Source organism: Epinephelus lanceolatus, chromosome 5 (assembly GCF_041903045.1).
Source record: "Epinephelus lanceolatus isolate andai-2023 chromosome 5, ASM4190304v1, whole genome shotgun sequence".
In the NCBI taxonomy this organism is placed as follows: domain Eukaryota; kingdom Metazoa; phylum Chordata; class Actinopteri; order Perciformes; family Serranidae; genus Epinephelus; species Epinephelus lanceolatus.
The window spans coordinates 2,139,792-2,163,229 of NC_135738.1; the positions used below are offsets into that span (position 1 = coordinate 2,139,792).

The following is a 23,438-nucleotide window of genomic DNA, read 5'->3' on the forward strand; positions in this document are numbered from 1 at the left end:
GGGCTGTCTGTCTATCTGCCTGCCTGTCTGTTACTGTATTCGAGGTACTTTGGCATCAACCATGTTAAATAACGCCTCACATCTCGCCAATTCTCTGCTGGCGCTGGGACAAAGCCTCGGAGCCGACAGAGGGTTTGGATGAAGGAAACAATGAGATGATTTTTCTCCAGCAGTCAAATGAAATCTTAACCATGAGACGCCGTTTCATCAGGAAAAGAAATGCTACAACAACCTGAAATACAGCAGCGCGACGATGATGTTTGTCACACTTTAAAGTTTCCACAATTATTTTTCAGGTTCTTCTTGTTGGTTGTTATTTTTTTTGGCACCTTTGGAACCTTGAGACGTAGAAAAGCACATTACAAAAATAAGTGGGTGTCCACAAAATGTTTTCGTTCCTCCTGAAATCATGTTGTTTGTCGTGTGGATGTGTTCCAGAAAACCATTTACTATTCATAAAATCCACAAAACAATTCTGAAGGAAGGTGTGAGTGATGAAATCTAATCTCAAATCTTTCTTTATCTTCAGCCTCCATCTTTTATCATCACGAGTGTCAGTGATTTTTGACTGATTGACTTTCTTTAGCTCTGTTTCTCTTTGCATTGTAAAGCACTTTGAATCAACTCTTGAGTTTGAGTTTGAGGTAAATAAAGGTAAGTTGACTGACTGATTTAACTGTCCGAGGTCACATGTTGCTCAGCTGTAGGAGCTTAAAAGAAACTAGACAGCCACAGGAAAGATGATCACATAACACATCATGATGTACAGATACACAAATTACAAAAGAGACCTCATTTATGATAAAGGCACTCTGTTTTAGCTGCCATGCTTTTTCTATAAATCTTGCCAAAACAACAGCCTCATTATATCAACATATCAGGCTTGGTATGGGACAATAAACTGTTTTATAGCTTATCACGACAAAAAACAGTCACTATAGGTTGATCATGGTAAATTTTTGTTAATATCATGTCCAGCAGCGCCCACAGAGACTGCTGGGCAACCAACAATAAAAGAGACTCTGCTAAAGAACACAGGCTGTACACACACCAACCTTAAACGGTTTATTAGCCTGGCTTTTTAAGATTGTGTGATTGTTTGCTCTTCAACAAAAAACATGTGTCCAACTGTGATGCAATGAAAATGTTTGTTTCTTATAAACATGTAAGGTAAGAGGGGGGTGGAGCCTATCCCAGCTGACACTGGGTGAGAGGCAGGGTTCACCCTGGACAGGTCACCAGACTATCACAGGGCTGACACATAGAGACAGACAACCATTCACACTCACATTCACACCTACGGACAATTTAGAGTCACCAATTAACCTGCATGTCTTTGGACTGTGGGAGGAAGCTGGAGCACCTGGAGGAAACCCACGCTGACACGGGGAGAACATGTGGGAGCACCTGGAGGAAACCCACGCTGACACAGGGAGAACATGTTGGAGCACCTGGAGGAAACCCAAACTCTGCACAGAAGGGCTACATTTGACTATTTAATAGATTTGACTATGTGTTCCTCAAATTTCCATACATATTTTGAAAGGACGTTCAGGAGGACAGTGACATTTAGTATGCTTATGATAGTTCTGAAACATTTTTTTCTGACACTAAATATCAAACAAAAGCCAGAGAATGTATCGCATCAAGTTGCTGTGAGCTGTAAATTCAAGCAAAGGGCAGAAGATCTCAGAGCCTGATTAGACAAACCCTCTCCTCCTCCGGGCAGCTGCCTCCGTCTCACTCAGACTCACCCTGGGTCTGGGTCTGCAGCTGCCTGTACTGGAGAGTAGAGTGAAAATGAAGAGTGCTGACTGCAGCTACATCTGGGGACTGAAACGTCCCTTGATGTACACTGATCAACTTGAGAATCTCAGTGAGCTGAACTGATGATTCGAATCTTCAACTTTCAGAGTGCAGCCCTAATTGTGAAGTTTTCATTTCCAAAAGTGTTTGTTTTGGTCTTTCAGCAACCCAAGGAGAGACTGCATCCAACAATATATTTAATTTTTACTCATTTACTTTGTGTTTGTGGGAACAAGTTACTCTGCTGTGTGCACAAGATGAAAACATACATTGTAACCCTTCACAGAAAAACAAACTAAACAGATGCATGATGTGACACATGTACTGGCTAACGTGTGAGCAGGACGATGTATCACAGAATGATTAACATGTGTTTTTTAGATTAATTTTTGGACAATCTTGTAATTCAATCAACTGTTAAACAGTTTTTTTAATCATCCTCTATATTCTATCTATATATGCATCTGTCTCTAAGTATATTAAGACATACTGTTTATAAAATCAACTTAAATTGGAAAAAATGATTGTTTGATTTAAGTGTAAATAGTTAACAATTTGAAAGGCAATAAAGTTTCTTCAGGACATGTAATAACATTCTGTTTGTGCTGAAACTGTTTTAGAGTGGTGTTGATTCAACTGTATGATCATTTTAGAGTCTGTGTTTTATGATGCTGTTGAGCTGTTTCATTATTCAGAGGTGTGTGTTATCTAGCTTAACCTCACTGACATAAATGTGGTGAACAAAAATCACGTCTGAACCCCATTATTACAATAAAAGTTTGTCAAACTTTAACTGTTAATTTAACAGTTCTTCACAAGTTATCTTCCAATTATCACATGAGCCAAAAAGGCAGAAAAACAAAGTTTCCTGTCCTCTGACTAAATAAGGGGGAGCAGAGTGAAGACGCTGAGGTGAGACAGGAGGCTGATGTCGTGCTAACATCCTCTGCAGACACCTGCTGACAGGTAGGCAGGTCAGCTGATCGCCTCCCTTATTCGGCCTCAACAACTTTCTCCGCTGTGTTAATTACTTCTCTGCCTGAGCGTGCGAGTTGCCGTTAACCTCGCCTCTTCACAAGCCTTGTTTTCTCTGGCGTCACCGGTGTTAATTAGCGCTCTTAGTGGTGAGACCATGTGCCGTGCCGTATGGGGCATTTCCTCCGAAAGAGATACAGTTTCAGAGGCATGAAAATGAAGGTCAGGCTGTGAGCGGAGAGTATGAAAAGAAACTGAGAGGCATCAGTGAGGAGTCATGGCTGAACGTTGGCTGCAAAAGTAATTCTTGTTTCAAGTGTATTTTTATTCCTGCAGGTGATTCTTACTGTTGGAACTATTTGATTTCTCCACGAGCATCATTTTAAATTTTAATTTAAAGCTGCAGTCACGTAATGTTCCCTGTTGAAGATGTTTAAAGACTTCAGAGTGTGTAAAACCTCGTTTGCACCAAGCAGCTGAGTTCAGTTCACATCAGAATGGTTATTTTTGTGTTTCAACTGAGAGAGGTTAGCTGTGTTTGCACCAACAATTTTGGAACAGGACTTTTAGAACCAAATATAACCCCCACAATGAGGTATGCAGACCCTAGACCCTTATAGCATTCCACTGTAGACAGTACTCTTAAATGTAGGGACTGCACCAGAATGAGGCTCTGCCATGAGAAACGTCTGCACCTGGTTTATCGTCCACAGAACGAGGCTGCACGCCCACATTTTCACAACAAAATAGAACAGGCTGCAGTGAGAGTCTCTCTCCATGGGATATTTAAAAATAGCAGCTTTGTGCATTTAGTCCTTCTCAGGCAAGCTCAGGGGTTTAGTGTTGCTGTAGCCCACAGGAAGTGAGGATTAGAATATATGACTTTATATATTTTTGGCTCAAAGATCCACTCATTACTAAAAGTGTCTGTCATCTTAAAGAGACTATAAGAACTAAAGTGATGGTCAGAGTTGTTATATTGAAACCTAAGGCGTGTTGATGGATTCACGTCGTCACCTCATGCACTGAGTAAGATGCTAAGATGATACTTGAACAACTCTGTTCTATTGGTACAGTCCACAACTTTTCACAATGGAAATGGAAAAATAACCGTTCTAATGTGTGTCGAACTGAACCGGACTGCTTGGTGAAAACGAGGCTGTTGTGGGTGGCACCAACAGAACTGTTCCATATGGTCCTGTTTTTTCCTCACCCCTCTGTTGAGCTACCTAGCCCGCTGATCTGAGAGTAGAAGGTGGAGCTAGAAACAACAAATACACAAACCCTCCCTTTACAAATATCCCATTGATTGGGACAGAGACTCCAAACACTCCAACCTGTTCTGAAAATGTCTGTATACAACAGCAAGACCTGCATGGAGCAGTGACACAGGTCTCATCATCCAGTGACAACCCCACCTACATTTAAGGGTACTGTCTGCAGAGGAAACCCAAAACTGATCTAGGGTTGTAGTAGGTCAATTTCCGTCCAGATCACATACACATTCAGTCCAATACTGAAAATGTTTAGTGGAAACTAGGCCTGGGTATTGGTACTCGATATTTTTAAGGTATCGGCCAAAATAACCCAGCACCAGGAAGCACTGAAATTGCATTGGATCCTTAGCCTGGCTCCAGACCATAGACCCCGCCCACTCAACTGAGTAGGCTTGCATCTCTGGTCTGGCATACTGCAATGAATTTGCGATTTATCTCGTCCAAAAGATGGAAGGACCAATGAACACCGGGGGTGGGGGCGGGTCTAGCAATTAGCCAATCAGCGCCACGCTGATGTCAAGCTGTGCGCCGGTGGGTAACTGGTGAGGATAGCAACAATGGCGACTGCTACAGATCCTACAGACCACATTAATGATGCTATCGAGGTATTTCGCAACTACTCACGTTAAAGGCCCAGTGTGTAAAATGGGTTGAAAACCGTTGAAAACAGTGACATCAGTGGTCACATTCTAGATTGCAGGGCTCACTCGCTCACCTCTCCCGTCGGGTAAATGACGGTGGCCTCGTAGGGACAAAAAGCCTTGCGCAAGACTTTTTCAGGAGTAGGTCTATCTAGCGACGAGGTGAATGTTTATTTAGAAATCTAAACCATGTTACGATATTGTAATGAATCCCTCACGAGCAGGAGACCAGAGCAGCGTTCGGGAAAAAGGCCCGTTTATTTGAGCACTCCAGAAACTCTGGTAACACTCCAGGGGGTAAAAGACTCCGTCCCAAACTCTGACTCTTCTAGCGTAACAGACACACTTAATAACTTTACACACATACTCGTTTACCATACCAAGTGGGGACTCCCCTCCCCTCTCTGCTCCGCCAATCTCCAGCCCGCACACTGACTGACAGCGTAGCCGGTAACAGAGCTCAGCTGTTTATTTAGCCTAGCAATATCTCCGGACTATAGTAGCTGCAATGGACGACTTTGAACGCGATTTTGAAGAGTTTCTTGTAGCGGACACAGACCCAGAGCCATACCTGTTTGAGCCGGAGCACACAGATGAGGAACTCCATGTGTTTGATGCTGAGCAGGTGAGAAGAGAGGCTGAATGCACAGAATGGGATTTGGTGCTACTGCTGCCATCGTTGGGGAGATATATCATCAGGAGGAAAAGCGCCGCAGAGAGTGCATCACAAGGAGTGAAGTTGCGTCTTCTTTTCCTCGCAGATGACGGTTCGGGTTCATTCTCTCCTGTTGCGTGGTAAGTGTGGTCCATTCGCAAACTTAAACTAAAAAAACTTTTCACTACTCTCTATTGACGAACTACTAACACTCTGCTGTTTCCTCCTCCTTCTTCCTTCCTTCCGCTGTCTTCGTTGGTTTATTTATACACGCAAAACGCGTTCTCTGGCTGGCTGGATTGTCCGCTCGGTCTGCCGTACATACATGGCGGCGCAAGATGGCGACCTCTCTAAAGCAAGGCCCTTGCTATATATATATATATATATATATATATATATATATATATATATATATATATATATAAAAGCAGAATTATAAGGCTACGAAAACCAAACGAATTTTATTTTATAGCGATCATACACTTGTATAAACATATTAATGGGTAGAATATTCAGATTCAGATTCAGATTGACAATAAATGCCAAATATTACACACTGGCCCTTTAATGGAGGACCAAATTAAGGAAGCTGCTAAACTGGATTTAACAGCGATACAGCTGGGCGTGCACGACGACGGAGACATTTTAAACGGGCAATGCTCGCTTGTTTTCGGCACCCCCGAGGCATGGATACTAATGACGTCAGATTCTGGGTGAGTCGTTGATCTCTACTGATTGGTTAGGGAAAAATCAAATTCCCTCCCCCTTGTAAATCGCCTTCAGTGGAGGCGATGTCAGACTGAAGGTTCTGGGAGCTTCAGTCTGACACTCAGGCTATTGGATCCTTTTAGAACCCAGATCTGGTAAAAATGACGACTTGTATGGTTTGGCTTGCAGTCAATCACTGCGACTATTTCTCAAGTAAATGCGGCATGTGATTGGCCAATTACCATGAAACTAAACCCATACAGTCTGTGGTGTGGTGATGTTGGATAGAGTTGGCAGTTCAGCAAGCCCAGATGCCACCAAAATTCCAAAGTACAGCGATACCACACCAACACGTTCTCAACCCAAGATGTCACACATACCTGCTGCTTTGTCAGTGGCCTTTAATGTCTACATATAGCATGCTACGTATCCTCCTGCATGTGCTGTTGACATCCAAGACAACGCAACCAATGCCGGCATGTCAAGAAAAGCACATGGTTAGGATTAGAAATAAACATCATGGTTTGGTTCAACATTCATGTTGGACCCATCCACCATCCCTCCAGTCCGCCCTATAGGGACTTATCAGCTCCTTATATTATGTCATTACTGGCAGCATTTCAACCTGACGCCGTCCAGCGGTGTATCATACCGCCACGACAGGTGCCGTCCGACCAACCGGCAGTATAGCAAAACACCACGAAAGGTTTAATCTGGCCGTGTTACAAACTGATGTTGCCTGGCGGCGTATCATACCGTTGCATTGTTGGCTTTTGGTGTCAAGTGTCTGACACCGAAGTCACTGACAAAGCAGCAGTATTCGACAACGTCTGAATGACAACAAGCTGACGACACACCTGTGTCATCTGGTGACATTTTTCACCACTGAATGCTTCCATCCACATGATGGGTGTTTAATGAAGTTCCCTCTTTGTATCAGTTTCACTTTAAGGGTACTGGTGCTGTTAATTGCGTCGTAATTTTTTAAAGGACACCCGGCCCTGGTGGACACAGGGTTGATGTGTTACAGTGAAGGTGAGGTGGTGAGAGCAGTGTGAAACTACAAAGAGATTTTTATTGGATTAAGTTTGGATCTTTCACTTTATGATTTCCCACCAGAGAGAAAACTGACAGAATTTAATTTGGAGAAAATCTTATGCCGCTCCATGTGTGTGTGTGTGTGTGTGTGTGTGTGTGTGTGTGTGTGTGTGTGTGTGTGTGGGACGATCTGACTGCTGCACCCACTTGCTGGTTCGGAGCCCAACAGAAACTGGCAGAGTGAAGCTGTGATTACAGGCAGCAGGAAATTATACACTGAACTGTGTTTGACACTCGGTTGGTCGACGACTCTCAAATCACAGTAAATCTTTTGTGTTGAACTCAACTTGTTAATTTTACACTCAGTAAATGAAACAAGCAGGAGTTAATTCTGACACGTCTGCATGTACAACGACGACTGTAACAAGGCATGTCATCAGAGAAGAGACGATCATATGTTTTGTATAAAAACAGATTGATGAAGACGGAGCCGATGATTCTGGAGATCTGCTCTCATTTTTAAAGCAGCTACGAGGAGTTATGAAACAGTCTCAATTTAAACATCCAGTGTGTAAGATTCAGGGGGATTTAGTGGCGTCTAGCAGTGAGGATCGCAGATTGCAGGTTAAAATTCCTTCAGTGTTCATTGTTTGGGAGGTTTTTAGCGGGAGCTGAAATATTCACAGAGGTCTCTCCTCTCCAAAACAAACAGACCAGGTGATTTAAACCGGTACAAACACTGAATAAAGCAGTTTAACGTCACAAATCAATGTTCCTAGCATGTCACAGACGGGCCGCTTGCCCAGTGCCTGCTATGTGTGCTCACCTATCTCTGCAATAGCACTTTTATTTTGAAGTGCCATGCCCCGCTTCCTAGTGAGTAGAGGCAGAACAAGCACAAGTATCCTATCCAAGCTGGCTCTGACAGTCATGTGACCATCGTTTTGCACTTCTGTTGACTGAGGTGAGGCTAGCATGCTCAACAATAATGGACTAGTATACATTCATATTTGTTTTACTTAATCTGAATTAAAAAAAGCACTTGCTAAAAATGTGATTCTCATAATAGCGTTTGTTCGTTATCATATTTTCCTTTTTGTGAATTAAAATTGAGGTTTGTCAGGAAAGCTTTGGTACAGCTGAGTCTGACAACGTGTGTCCAACAAGAAAGAAACAATCGGACTCACGGTCAGTTCGCAGGAAGTTGTTGAGGAGCTGGAACAGAGGGAAGCTGTCCCACGAGTCGACAGGCTGGACCTGCAGAGCGGCGTCCATGTCGGCTTTGTACAGAGACAGAAACATCTCGGCGTGTTCGGCCATCAGCTCCGGCCACCACGAGAAAGCCTGAGAGACAGAGATATTAACAGGAAGTTGTCTTAGGTTGGGTACAATGACACAGGTCTACTGATGCATCTCATGTCTGATCCATCGACACTGTCCTCTAATGATAAATACATCTGTTCATGATCAAGCGACAAAGCCTTCTAACGGCAGAAGTAATTATGCCTCTTGTTTATCAGGGCCAACACAGGAAGACACAGGTGACATTATTACAGAGCGACACAGTCAGTGTAGGGAGAAGTTTGGGGCAGATCGATGGGTCAACAAAACCTTGGACTTTACTATGCTGTCTGTTTCCCATTTCCAATCGACAGTTAACATTGGTTTCTTCTCACCCTGACCATGCACACACCCCACCCTTATTCAGTTATTATAACTATAACCATGATGACACTTCAAATAGGTGAACATTCTCCATGGTCGTTATTTAAGTTTAATTTTAAAGCTGCCCAGAAACACTGTAGGGTGAATGATCTAAATGTCCTTGTCTCAGTGAGCGTGTGGACATGTGGGTGAGGGTAACGGAGGTGGTGAGATGTTTGGATTCTGTTAGGATCTTTCACTGTCTAATTCTCACCAGAAAGAATACTGACATATGTCATATGACATATGCTGATTTAGGCGTTAGATCAGAAAAGGCTTATGTTGTTCTAAAGGTCGTGGTTAAACAATGTATTCTGGCTTTTATTTGGTAATCTTGCTGGACAGGTCACGTCTCTGAAGGTCCAATTTGAGGCTCAACGTTTAGGTTTTTTGCTCACTACCATCTTAAGTTACCAGGGCCACTTGATGTTAGTCAACTTCTGTGATGTTATTGCTCCTCATTGCGGTGTTTGAATATGAAAACACGACCTCACTTATTTTTGGAAAGAAAACAACAGCGTCCATTTTTGTTGGCAGTTGCTTAGCAGCAGAGTTCTCATGGCAAATCATTTTAACACCAAACATATCATGAACTTCACTCCTGCTGCTGAAAACACAAACTGATGAGGTGTTAAAGGTTTCTGTGTGGCCTCTATCACTAGTCTGCTTCTTGCCCGGTCACCTGAGGATGACCGGTTTTAGGCAGATTTACACCTGAGTGATACTTTTTCTATTTCTTCAGAGTGGAGGCTCTGCTACCAGAAGTTGGACTGAGGTGTAGAGTATTTAAAATACAAGCAATGAAATCTACACACAGGTGATCTCCATTTATGTTAGTCCTAAAACCAAATAGTTTAAGGGAGCCAACGCGTTCACCTGGTAGAGTGGGTGCCCAATGTACAAAGACTATGTCTTTGCTGGAGCAGCTGCAGTTTGCTGCATGTCATTCCTCTTTCTCTCCCCCTTTCAAGCTACATCTGTTCTATCATATAAAGGCAAAAAACCCCAACATCTTCACCAGTGATGGTTTAAGTGTGTCCCATTAAATCTAGACATTTTGCATTTTGGATATTCAATGAATTTACGAGACACGTTGACATTAAATGGTCTTTTTCTGTTGATAATTTTATATACATCTATGTTTGTCTCCCAAGTTTATTTGTAGACTCATTTATTTATCTTAATTAATTTGTTGATTTTTTGGGGTGGTGTGTAGGGTTGGTGTATTTGTAAATGGCGTCCTTTGTTTGAAAAAAGAAAAAAATCACAAATATACTAAAATTACCACCCTGAGGTTGTTTGTCTCTGCAGACAAGTTGCAGTTAGAGTTTACATCTGTCGGTCCAGACAATAGCCATGACAGTTGACAAATACTGATGTTGCTGCAAAAAGGTTACAAATGATAAAACATGGACGCCTCACACACATCTTCCCCCGACAGCTCAGAAGATCTATACAATCAGCACAGTGTCAAGATTAGAGTCACCAATTCAGTATCTGACCAAATGTCTCTTCATCTGTTCCTGAGATATCACGCTGAATAATGGACAGAAAAGTGTTTTATGCAAAACATTATGATGTCACAGTGAAGTTGACCTTTGACCTTTCGGATATAAAATGTCATCACTTCATCATTTCATTCTATTGGAAATTTATATTTTGTCATAATTAATGTATGAATTCTTACGTAATGGCCTAAAACAATTATTTGAGGTCCCCTCAGTTCATCATTGAGTCCAATAGGACGTTTGTGCCAAGTTTGAGAAAATTCCCTTAAGGTGTTCTTGAGATATAACATTCACGAGAATGAGATGGATGCAAAGGCAATGACCTTGACCTTTGACCACCAAAATTCTAATCAGTTCAGCCATGACTGATTGATTTGATTGATTTTTATTTATTTACGTGTCATGCCACAAGTGGCCCATCCCACACGGGATTACATGACACCAATTGAGACATAGAAAAAACATTTCATATGTGACTTCCAGTACACATAACAAAATTCAACTTTACATAACCACAACACAAAAAAAAGAAAGAAAACAAAAGGAGACATAATCATCTGTACAATCCCATACTTCTTTTAACCCAGGCCTTTTCTATAAATTCTGCAAATAAAAATGTTTTATATTCAAATAACCATGCCAGCAAATCTGTATCCTGTCCCATCTCTTCCACTTCCAGTCTGTTAAATAACTTTACTCTTAAATCATGATAATATGGACCATACAAAACAAAATGAACATTTTCAATTTCATTGAGATCACATAAAAAACAAAATCTGTCATCCTCATTTGTTCCAACCCAACGTCCTGTTTCAATATGCAGAGGAAGAATACCTGAACTGGGCACACAATGATCTTCTCCTCTTAGACAAATTATATTTAACATAATTCTTTAACATAAAACTCATTTTTAATCAGACAGAAAATGACTCAAAATCGGCATTTGTGTCAAATTTAAGAAATTCTCTCAAGGCGCTCGCAAGGTCACAATGACCTTGACTTCTGATCACCAAATTCTAATCAGTTCATTGTCGAGTCCGAGAGGATGTTTTTGGCAGAATGTAAAAAAAATCTCCCAAGGTGTTCTTGAGTTAATGTGTTCACAAGAATGAGACTGATTAGGTCACAGTGACCTTGACCTTTGACCAAATCATTTCAGTTCATCCTTTAAGTCCAATTGGACGTTTGTGCCATATTTGAATAAATACCGTCAAAGCGTTCCTGAGATATTCATGAGAATGAGACAGAGGGATGGAGGACCAGAAAACATAATGCCAGCATGGAGGCATAAAACTAGATACAAGTAATTTATACGACTTAAATGTAAATAAAACTGAATAAAATAAAATAAACCTTTTTTGATGTCATAAAAAAGAGCAGTGGACTCTTTTACGTAGGCAGCATATGTTACTGACATAATGTGTGTCTAATGTGTCATAAATGTCTCAGTGACCAAAACATCTTGATCTGATTACGAGAGGCGACCTGTTAAAAGCTGCAGAAATCTAAATAAATGGAGGCAGACAAAGATATATTCAGCTGCTGTGACTGCTACCTGCTACTAAAGTGAAAAAGAAGAGAATAAAAGCACAAAGGTGCCGCTGCATCCCGGCTGTGTGGCTCTCCAGTGGACAGAGATCAGCCCGCTCAGGTGACGACTAAAGGACATCTGAGACAAAAGTACAACCAGCCTTGAATCAAATGCTGATGCACTGAGGTCAATATTTGTGTACGAATGAGAGATAGGAAGCAGAGATGTAAGACGGGGAAAAAGAGAAACGACACTGCAGAAACGACACTGTTCTTGTGGCCTTGTAGGACGACTTGTCAGGTCTTTCAAAACGCGCCTTTTCAGTTTCCTTTTACTGACAACAAACAGCATAAAACCAGCCTGACGATTCCTCAACACTCACAACTCTTTCTTCTCAAGACATCGATTTCAATAATGGCTGACTGTAAATAAATGCTGCTCTCAGTCCATCAAGGAAGACAAAGACAGAGACAAGAAAGCAGCACAGGATTTAAAGATAGGAGGGTGAGATGGAGAGAAACAAGGACAACAGCGGAGTAAAGGAAGATTAGAAGAACTGCTAAAGTAGGAAAGGAGGATGTGATATGGGAAGAATAGAAGAAGGCGATAAAATATGAATCAAAGAAAAAAAGGGGAAAAGAAGAGTGAACAAATCAGGACTGAAAGAAAGGTGGGTAAAGAAAAGCAAGTACAGAAATGATGGAGGGAAGAAAGAAAAGAAAGTGGACGAAAGGGCAAGAATAATTGAAAGACAATTAAGATAAAGAGAACAAATGACAACAAATGGAGGGACTGAGTAGAAATGGAAGAAAGAAGGGAGGGAACGTGAAAAAGGAAAATATGGAATGAAGAAGGAAACAAAAATGAACGAGGGAGGATTGGAGGAAAGTAGGGAAGAAGAGAGAAGAAGGGAGGAAAGGAAAATGGATAATAAGAAGCAAGGAAAGAAAAGACAAAGAAAGAAAAGACAGAAAGAAAGAAAGAAAGAAAGAAAACTGAACTGGAATTTGGAGTGTTTGGAAAAGGGTGAAAGCATGAAGGGAAGAAAGAAAAGGGGATGAAAGAAAGGAATAATTAAGGTTTTTTACCTTAATAGTAGAGTAGAGTAGAGTAGTAAAAAAACAAAAAGGCAGAAGCAAAGAAAGACAGGAAGAAATATGCTAAAGAATGAAGAAAAACAAATGAAAGAGTGAACAAGAGGACTACAATTAGAAGAATAAAATAAAGGATAAAATAAAGAGGAACTTAAGAAAAAAGAGGTGACGTCAAACCATGAAAAAGGGATGACGAGGGAGGACTGGAAGGGGGGAATGAGAGAAAATGATGATACGGTAAAGACAGAGAAACAGAAAAATAAAGGAAAAAAGGAACAATGAACGAGGAAGGGCATATGACAAATGAACGCAAGGAGCAATAAACAAAAGATAAAAGGTGACAAGGTCTTTTCAGAATACACTTCTGTCTTCAGTGCAGTTTCTGCTCGTCAGACGCAAACAGTCTTTTTCAAAATAAAACTCAGAACATCGCTCATGTTTATTCTCTCGTGCAACAAATACACGTGGTCAAGTTTAGGAAAAAACCTCACGGTCTGGCTCGACATTATTATGGGAAGCGAACTCCGAGCTCCTTCCAGCTCCCTTAAGTTACGTTGTTTTCCAGCGGCATTTCAAAGTGAAGTAGTCCAGTGCAACACATTCTCAGTCCGACCTCATCACATACTGACGTGCTTGGTCATGGACTTTCCACGTCCACATACGACATGCAAGGTACCCTGGGTGAGTTGGTTGTTGACGTTCTGGGACACAGTGTCAAGTTGTCGTCTTTCAAAATACACTTTAGCTTTCACATACAGTCTCTTTCTAAATAAAAGCAGTACTTCGGGGCAACGACGCAAATTGAGTTTTTGTTTCCTCCAACGACCAACTTGTTGGTTGGGTTTCGGATAAAAGAACAAGGTTTGGTTTTAGAATCTTACGGGACGTGAACACAGCTCTCTGGGGTGAAAGTCCGTGTTTGTTTGACCCATCCACCACCCCTCCCACGTGCTCCACTCCGACGTTCGCCTCCTTTACTTTTGTCCTTGTCCCACCGTGTTTCCCCCGACGCTGCTGGGTGCCGTTAAACTATAACAGCAACCACCCGCAAACTGCCTTTTTTAACGTTGGTTTATGACGCCGCAAGTCACTGCCCAAGCACCGGATTTCGACAACATCCTTTCGAGACCAGGCTTGTCCAGTGGTGTATCATAAAGCCGAGAGAGGACGGCTTCTCTTGTTGGTGTCTGATGCTGAAATTACTGACTAAGCAGCGTTATGTGACAACACTGGAATGAGAACGGGTTGGAAAGAAAGAGGAAAAATGGACAAATAAAGGGAGAAAATGTGAGTGGTAAAAAAGGGAAGAATGAAGAGAAAGGAAAGGATGGAAGAAGGGAAAAAAGAAAGTAGGGAACAAAAACAGGGAAAGGAAACAAAAGGTAAACAAGAACAAAAGTACGAAAGTGGAAGGGAGGAGCAGGAGAAGGAAAAAAGAGTTATTAAGGCAGTAAGACTGGAAAAAGAAAGTATGAAAGGAAGGATAAAGGAACAAGGAGGAGCAGGAAGGAGGGAAGGATTGAGAAACAAAGAACAAAAGACGAGATAGTCAAAGAGGAGAAAAAGGAAGGACAGGACTACAAATGAACAAAGGAAAGACAGAGGCTGAAAACAAAAGGTAGAGATACAAACAACAACATGGGAGTCAGGAGAAAACAAGAGAATAAAGATCAGCGAGGACGATAGAGGGAGGAAAGAAAGGAACGACCGAAGGAGAAACGGAGGCTCCAGCCTGTTTACATCCAAAACATTCCCTTATTTTTAGAAGAGAAGAAGAGCGGCGGTGCTGTAAAGGGCTAATGTGTGTATTGTACCACCAAGGACACCCAAGTCTCCATGTCGTCCCTTCAGCACATGACAAAACATGTGAAAGCGTCATGACTGAATATCTTCCATATTGTTGAGAGAGGTGAAGGAGAGTGTTTGTGCAGCGACGGTGAGGGACAACTGTCAAAACTGTAAGAGACCCTTTGAAAAATAGTTCCTGTTCACAGCTGCGAGGAGATAAACACTAACATTTTGTTGAGGCTGTTTTCTGCACGGCAAAGAAGTTAAACTACTGAGTGGGTAGGAAAGGCAGCACAACAACCCAAAAATGGGAAATAACTTGGACTTTTTTCTCTGCTGCCTGAGTTTGTGTGCTGTTTTAGTTTTAATACAACTCAATTATTAATGTATATTTGAAGCCTTTTCTTCTTTATTAGTCCTCATTTCTGATCCACAAACAACCCGAGGATAAAACCTTTAGAGCAGATATATATGTCACCATTCAGTGATAAAAATCCTTTGAACTGTCAGATGAACCCAGGTGTTTGTAGGTGATCTGACTGGATCTCGGGTATCGCATTGGATCAAATCTTGAAAATGATTGTCAAAAAAAAAAAAAAACTGAGAAAAAGTATTCCAAAATTGGATTAGATTATGATTTGGATCAAACCTTCAGTATGTTGTTCAAAACTGGACACCTTTCATCCAAAAACACAGGATTATCTGGTCCTGGCAGAAGGCTGGATATGAACAGATATTTAAACATGTATTTATATATTGCACTTGCTTTGATTAGATAAAGCATACATCAGGCTGCCTATCAAGCCTTTCAGTACAGTAATTTTAACAAAAAAGGATCATGTCCCCATAAAATAACCCCCCCAAATGGCTGTCAATATTAATTGATATTAATTAAATAACATTGGTGAAAGTAAAGAGGAATGTGACATCTGAAGTGTAAATGCAGGCGTTCAAATCAGACCTCAATCCTCAAATCAGAGTGCAGAGCAGGTGAAACAGCATCGCCCAATTAAATGTTGAATGATCAAAACCACAAATAAAACAAAAATAAAAATTAAAGATGTGGATGTTGCTGCAAATAAATTACACATTCTAAAATATAGATGCTTCACACACATCGTCCCCACGGGCAGCACAGACGATCTATGAGGTGGACACCCAAGATTAGTGTCATCCCTTCAGCATCTGACCAGATGACGTTGGGTAACGGCCAAAAGTATTTTTGCAGAATATTATGACATCACAGTGAAGTTGACCTTTGACCTTTTGAATACAAAATGTCACAACTTCATCATTTTATTCTATGAGACATTTATATTTTGTCATAATTGGTGTATGAATTCTTGAGTTGTGGCTAAAAACATTTTTTTAAGGTCTCATCAGATAGGTTTGTGCCACGTTTGAGGAAATTCCCTTTAAGGGGCTCTTGAGATATCGCGTTCACGAGAATGAGACAGATAAATTTATCATTTTCTTCTAGTAGACGTAATTGGCATAAGAATTCTGCAGTTATGGCCAAAAACTGCTTTGTGAGGTCACAGCGACATCTGACGTTCGACGATCAAATTCTAATCAGTACATTGAGTCCAAATGGACGTTCGTGTCAAATTTCAGGAACTTCCCTCATGGTGTTCTTGAGATGTTGTGTTCACAAGAATGAGACAAACTCTTTGATCACCAAAATCGAATCAGGTCATCACTGAAAGTGGACAAATGTGCCAAATTTAAAGAAACTCCCTTCAGGGGTTTTAGAGATATCGAGGACAGACGTACAACTCGAAAACATAATGCCTCCAGCATGGACTTTGTCCCAATAATCCCCCAAACAGCTGTCAATCTTAATAAATATTAATTTGATAATACTGGAAAAAAAATAAAGTGAAACATTTGAAATAATGTAAATCAGGCCTCAATCCCCAAATCAGAGTGCAGAGCAAGTGGAGCATCGAGGGCAGATCAGCAAAAAGTTACAATTAAATTTCCAACAACAAAGAACCAAACTACCAACAAATAAATGAAATAATAAACATGCTAAATTATCCTGATTGTGTGGTATTAATAAGCCCAGGTTACACTGCATTATAACCAAGACAGTGAGGAGAAGACGGGGGATCAAATGATTCTGTATGGTAAGAGCAATATTTCCTCCTCAGAACATTAATACATCCTCTAGCAAATATGAAAACTACAATAATTGCTAGAACTTTGTGTTTAAAAGATGATTTTCTCTAGACAAACTGATATATGACTCACAACTGACTCATAATTTTATAATCACAGCAAATCATTCAGCCCTTTGTGCATCTAAGCTTAAAAAACCCTTCTGTATTAATGGAGAAGATTTTTAACAATCCGATGGCCATGAAACTCGTTAATTAACACACAACAAAGATAACACACAGATGGGAGGTGGTGACGCATGGAGAACAGGTTCTGATGGAGCTCTGGATCCAACAAATCAGCAGCGGCACAACAAAAACACAAACACGAGTGGAGGGTGACTGAAACATTCACACAGCAAACTTACCTCTCGTCCCTTCCCATGGTGGAAAACAAAAAGAGAAACAGAGAGGACAGACAGTCAGATATACAAGAACATCTTCAATCAGCCCAGTCGCCACAGGAAAATGTTGGCATTGTACGCGTCTGCAAACCACTAATATCTAACACTTGTGTGTTTCATCCGCATAATATTAAAGTTTCTTAAGTGACACAGTGTATGAGGTGAATTTGTTATGTGTGGTGGAGGGGACTGTGGATGGAAGGTCACAGAGGTGAGACGCATGGCAAGCTGCAGACCACTGCACACGACCAACAAACAAAGGTTACCAGGTTGTTACCATTGCTGTGTTTCTAGCAGCTTTTCAGCCTCCAAACACAGGTGTTTTTTTAGGGACCCAGGGCTTTCTGTCCAGCGGCTTTTCAGCTTTAAAACATGAGTGTTTTTTATGCTTGTCAGCTCTGAAACACAGGTGTTTTTGGGGGACTTGGGGCTTTCTTTCAAGCCGCTTTTCAGCCCCCAGACATGGGTGTTTCGTAGGGACCCATGGCTGCTTTTCAAGCAGCTTTTCAGCTCCTGAACATGGGGCTTTTCTAGGGACCTGCTGCTGTTTTTTTGTTGTGACTTTTCAAACCCAAAACACAGGTATTTTTTCAGGGACCCTGGGCTGTCTTTCCAACAGATTTTCAGCCCCCACATGGATGTTCTTTAGATGCCCGCTGCTTTTTTTTTTTTTTTAGGGACCCATGACTGTTTTTCCAGTGGCTTTTAAGCTCCCATACATGGGGCTTTTCTAGGGACCCGCTGCTGTTTTTGCTGTGGTTTCGAGCCTCCAAATATGGGTGGTTTTAAGCGGCCTGTGGCTTTCTTTCCTGTGGCTTTTCAACTCCCAAACATGGTTGTTTTTTAAGGACCCAGGGCTTACTTTCAAGCGTCTTTCCAGCCCTCCAAACACAGGTAATTCTAGGGACTTTCTGCTGTTTTTCCTGGATCTTTTCAGCCCCCAGAGATGTGTTTTTTCAGGGACCCAGGGCTCTCTTTCCAGTGGCTGTTCAGCCCCCAAGCATGGGCGTTTCTTAGGGACCCAGAGCTGTTCTTCCAGTGTTTTTTTTTTTTTTTTTTCCAGCCCTCAAACACAGGTGTTTTGTAGGGGCCAAAGGGGTATTTTTTAGGGACCCATAGCTGTTTTTCAAGCAGCTTTTCAGCTCCTGAACATGGGGCTTTTCTAGGGTCTCACTGCTGTTTTTCCAGTGGCATTTTAGCCTCCAACCCTGGGTGGTTTTTAGGAAACCCTCTCTGTATTTCCAGCGGGGATAGTACCATAAAAAGTGGTTGTTTTTTACAATGGCATTGTTGCGTTTCCAGTGCGGGTGCCTCCAAAATAGGGTATTTTAATCCAACATATTGTCTTTTCCTAACATAAGTGTTTTTTGCTCCACCACACCTTACCCACAGCGCTGTGAAAACGTAAAGCTTCAAAGTTATCTGCAACATGGTAACGTACAAATGTAATGGGTCCATGTCATTGGTTCAACAGCCCATTGGTTCGACATCCCATTAGTCCAACTGTCCGCGGTGCTGAACGGCTCGCGGCGGGCGTATGGTGCGCCGCGACCGGCTTGAGGCGGAGCAGGCTCACGGCTTATGTGTTTGTCACTTTCTTTTTCATTTTAACCCACACCATGATCTTTTCCTGACCCTAACCAAGTGGTTTTTGTGCCTAAACCTAACCAGACCTTAACCACAGGGCATCATCATGATTTCGGAACGGACTTCGGAGCAATGAGTTTAATATGGTTGGAACAATGGGCTGTTGAACCAATGGGCAGTTCCCATGTAATGCATCACTGGTTTGCAGAAACGTACAATGCCAGCATTTATTCTGGTGACTGAGTTGCTGCAGTGGTTGCACTGGATGGTCCCAGTCCCCTGATGGTGAACTACACCTTCACCTTTATTTCACTGTTGAGTGCATTCTCAAACTTTTTGATCCCTGGATTTTAAATGTTGTGTATTCATGTGTGTGTGTGTGTGTGTGTGTGTGTGTATGTGTACTTAGTTTGTTTGTGATAGAAACTTTGAACGCCTCCCTTCACTCAAAACATGTGTTGTGCTTGTTGTTCTTTTGCTGTGACTTTGAGCTTCACTGTGCAGAATGATGTTTGTTTTCACACAGATCTGCTGAAAGTTTCTCTGAGCTCATCTTTGACACATGGGTGTACCTGTGGAATTATGTGACATCACAACAAGTCTGAGGCCAATCAGGGTTAGGTATGAAACTTACACAAGTGTGATGTGCAAAGTTGAAACCACCAGAGCGCAAAGTGAAAGAGAAGAAGGACACATCTTGAACTTTTGAAATGAACAATATTCACATTTTCATAGATCATTAATTTTTCAGTATGTGAAGAATAAAAGTAATTAAGAAAACGTCAAACGAGATAATTCCTTCATACCAGACAGAAATTATTATCTGATGCAGAATATTAAACATGTCTGGAGGACTCTTCACTTTGACATCATCCTGATGAAACACTGACAACAAAATAAACAAGAGAATGTTGTTGACGCTGACAGTAACCGAGTAAACAATTATGATCCATCTCTAAATTTAAGCTGTGACAGCTTGTGGCGTCGCTTTGACAAAAAGCCTCTAATTTGTAGTTAACATCACATCTGAAGCTTGGAGGAGAGATCCACCGGTCACCATGGCAGCGGCAGAGCGTGTTATTAATAGCTCAGAAACAGATGCCTGAGCACCACGCTGCCACTTAGGGCCGATCAAACCGCCACGTCTCAACACCTATGATTGATCAGTTTTACACCGTGGCGAATGAAGGCCGCCTGCATATGGGCCGTGGGCGTTGTTTTCATCGTGCCTCCGACGCAGATTTCAATGCAGCGACGCCACTTGCCGTGTCATCTGCCACTTTAGCGCGAGCGCTGCCAACAGAGGCAAAGTAAGAAAATGGACAGTGCTGCGAAAAGTGATCAAAAACATTAATGAAATGATCAAGTGACTCTTTGCTGCTGTCACTCAGAGAGAGAAAAACACAACAGAGTTTCTGCTGAAATTCAAAGGAAGAAAAGAGTTTCAGAATTAAACTGTTGTAATAAAACGGATGCAAACAAGACGCAGAAGAATTGTTTTTCTTCAGCGAGTCCGCTGCTCACAACAACACAGACACTCTGTCATATATAAGTTATCCTACCCTGATTCTACAGCAAATATTTACCCTCTCAAATCTCACTTTATTGGACTGATGGTTTAATCCAAAGGTTTCAGACATAAGTCAGGTTCACCGCCTTTCACGAGTTGTTAAAAACATATATATGGTTTATGCACATGTTTTTGAGAATGCAGACGAATTGAAATTCATGCTGTTATCAAATGGCACAAAGGTATCAACTGATCTCAGCTGCTCATGGGGCTGAAACTGAGATGGTCATAACATATAAGTATTATTATTGATCAGAACTCATCATTCAAACCACTCATTTAAAACCTTGTGTCCAAGTTTCTTTTCCAGGAATATTTGAACAGCTCAGAATTACAGCAGTGAAAAATAAGAAGTATGTAAAAGTATAAAAATGAAAATATGCTGAGTGTGTAAAGTGTGTAAAGAATGTTCAGCTATGTGCATTATGCTACAATACAATATGCTAATTTTCTATTAATACTAATTTTGTTTCTATGTTTGTGTGAGTATGAGCCCCCTCACAGGTGCTGACCTATACATAGGAGGAGTAGTAGGAGAGAGTGTGGCTGACTGGGAGCACACAGCTTTTGACCATGCTGTTGCTGGCTCCACTCCCCTTATGATTTATCAATTAAGTTCATTTATAACTGCTGTTTTTATTTAACTAAGGCTCCCACAGAAAATATATGTAACCACTTAATGGCTGGAATAAAACTAGTTCCCCCCAGTCATCACCCATATGTGTATAATACTACAATGTACAACAAATCATTTAGTGGGAATGAGAATAAGAAATACAAACAACATGTGCAACATATGTTTAATGTACCTTCATCAGTGGGCAGAATAAATCCTGTTTCTCCCAGCAGGCAGGAGACATTTGATTTCAGCAACTTCTCTTTACCTTTATTGGGATACACTTCATGAATGCACCTTACCAGTGCCTAAAGACTGTAGACTATAGTGCTTTACATTTTATTATTGGCAATAGCGACTGCGTACGTCTCTGTACAGTGTATGCTGCTGCTGAATGGTCTTCTCTGTACATCTGCAGACTTTCGTATTTGGTTGGTGTTTATTTATAAATGGGTTGTTTCCGTCTAATCTGTGTACGTACATGTTTAAAAACTAAAATCAGTACGGCAACAATAATCTGGATTGAAACTTTTTTTTGGATTTAAACTGGATGTTGTCCTTGCTCATTTGTGGATTGTGACAGTTGTATTTGTTTGCTTGTGTTTATGCCGCCCTCTTCACCAGGTCGCGCTTGAAAAGGAGAATTTAATCTCAACAAGACTTGTAACGGGTTAGATAAATCATAGAGGTAACTGCTGAACAAAATGCTGAACAGCGATGTAATGACGCTCAGTCAGATGTGGTCACTTGTTTCCGTGTTCCCGTTTGCTCTTGGCTTTTTGTGTAAAGTAACGATGTGCTAAACCCTCCTATGTGTACCTGATACTGTAAAACCCGTTGCCTTCACTGTCTAATTTGTTCTGGAGCTGATCCTCTCTCATAGCTACGATGCTGCTCTGCATGTTTAGCAGATTGTATTCTGAGGGAGTAATACCTTTCTTTTTGCACCTGAGACAGGAAACATTCAGATTAAACTCCATGGAAAGAAAACATTGGTTGTCGACTTCTCTCGTCTCCAAGAAACACTTTGGTGTAAGTATGAAATAAAAAAAGCCTGATGCTGCCATTTTGCAGCCTTGCCAAAATGTTAAATGGTAACTTTAAAATAAAAGACTGGAGAAAATCAAAAGTGGGATAGGAATTGAAATAAGTGTCAGTTTCAGGGTGGGGGGCTTATAAAACTGTTACAGGCCTCCAGGCTTCAAAACAAAGTTCCCAAGTCCACTTTAATATAATAACTTGTGTCTCTACAGGTTTATTGAAACAATAACTGGTGTAACTATGCAGGACGGTGAGTTTACATTCAGGACCTTTCAGCTGAAACAAACTGTGCAGATAATCATCAATAACTCACCTCGGAGTGATGTTCGTCATTCTGCTGCAGGACTTCGATACAGAGCTCTCCCAGTCGCATCATGTCCTCTAGTCTTTTCTCCGGAGCTGCCTGAGTGTCCACTGCAGGTCCCAACACAGCAGGAGACACCCAGGATAGAAGAAGAAGAAGATACACTTTATTAATCCTCGAGGGGAAATACAATGTTTTCCCTGGGTTGTCATAAACACACAGGCCTGCCCATGGACAGGCGCCCCGAGCAGGACTTGACCCTCTGCCTCCCAAACCTAAGTCCCTATGGACTGAGCTACTGCCACCCAGTTGAATCCTGACAGTAGTTGTGTGTTGGCGGTTTGTGTGTCCCGACCTTTGTGATAATGAATCCTCTGAGTTTAAAAACTGGGCTTGTTCAGGATTTGAACCCTGGACCTCTCACACCCAAAGCTAAAATCATTCCCCTAGACCAATGACCCTTAAAAACACTTGGTTAATACATGACTCCATTTCCCATAATCCTCAGCTAACTGTTTGCTGCCCCATGAAATCATACTGTTCACAGCAAATGCTGCTGAAGCCTTTTTAATGATCCCATGAATTTCCTCTAGCGCCACCCTTCAGACACACAGGGCATTGAGTTCTTCGTCTGGACTCAAACAAGGGACATTGTGGTTCTGGCTTCCAGCATCCTTTATCAGGTCTGTTTAGAAAATCGTTTGTTTCGTTCCCAGGTATTTTTTATCCGCAGACTACTAAAACACTGACGTGGAGTCATGTATACAGAGAACTGAAGTGACATCTGAATGACGAACAGAAAATCCATAAACTCTCACCCTTGATCTGAGCGTACTCGATCAGCTGACCGTAGTTGATTCGAGCTGCGTTTTCCAGACACTTCTGCACCAGTTTCTTCATCTCCTCTGGAGGAACAGGTGTGGTGATGTCCTTCATCAAAACCTGACACGACACAAACAACAGCCATCATGTCAGTGAGGTTCAAACAGTTCAGAGACACAGAACAGACACCTGATTCTCTTACAAGCCCAA

General features: G+C 41.5%; 1 protein-coding gene across 6 annotated transcripts in view; it reads right to left on the reverse strand.

The window, feature by feature from the left end:
• Window positions 1-23,438, reverse strand: part of cadps2 (Ca++-dependent secretion activator 2) — a 348,398-nt gene that overhangs the window by 68,128 nt on the left and 256,832 nt on the right. For all 6 annotated transcript variants that reach the window (XM_033634619.2, XM_078167597.1, XM_033634622.2 and 3 more), the window contains exons 16-18: window positions 23,225-23,348; window positions 22,416-22,516; window positions 8,288-8,444 (exon numbers count right to left, since the gene is read on the reverse strand). In XM_033634619.2, coding sequence (XP_033490510.2) covers window positions 8,288-8,444; window positions 22,416-22,516; window positions 23,225-23,348 — 382 coding nt within the window. The remainder of the gene's footprint in view (window positions 1-8,287; window positions 8,445-22,415; window positions 22,517-23,224; window positions 23,349-23,438) is intronic.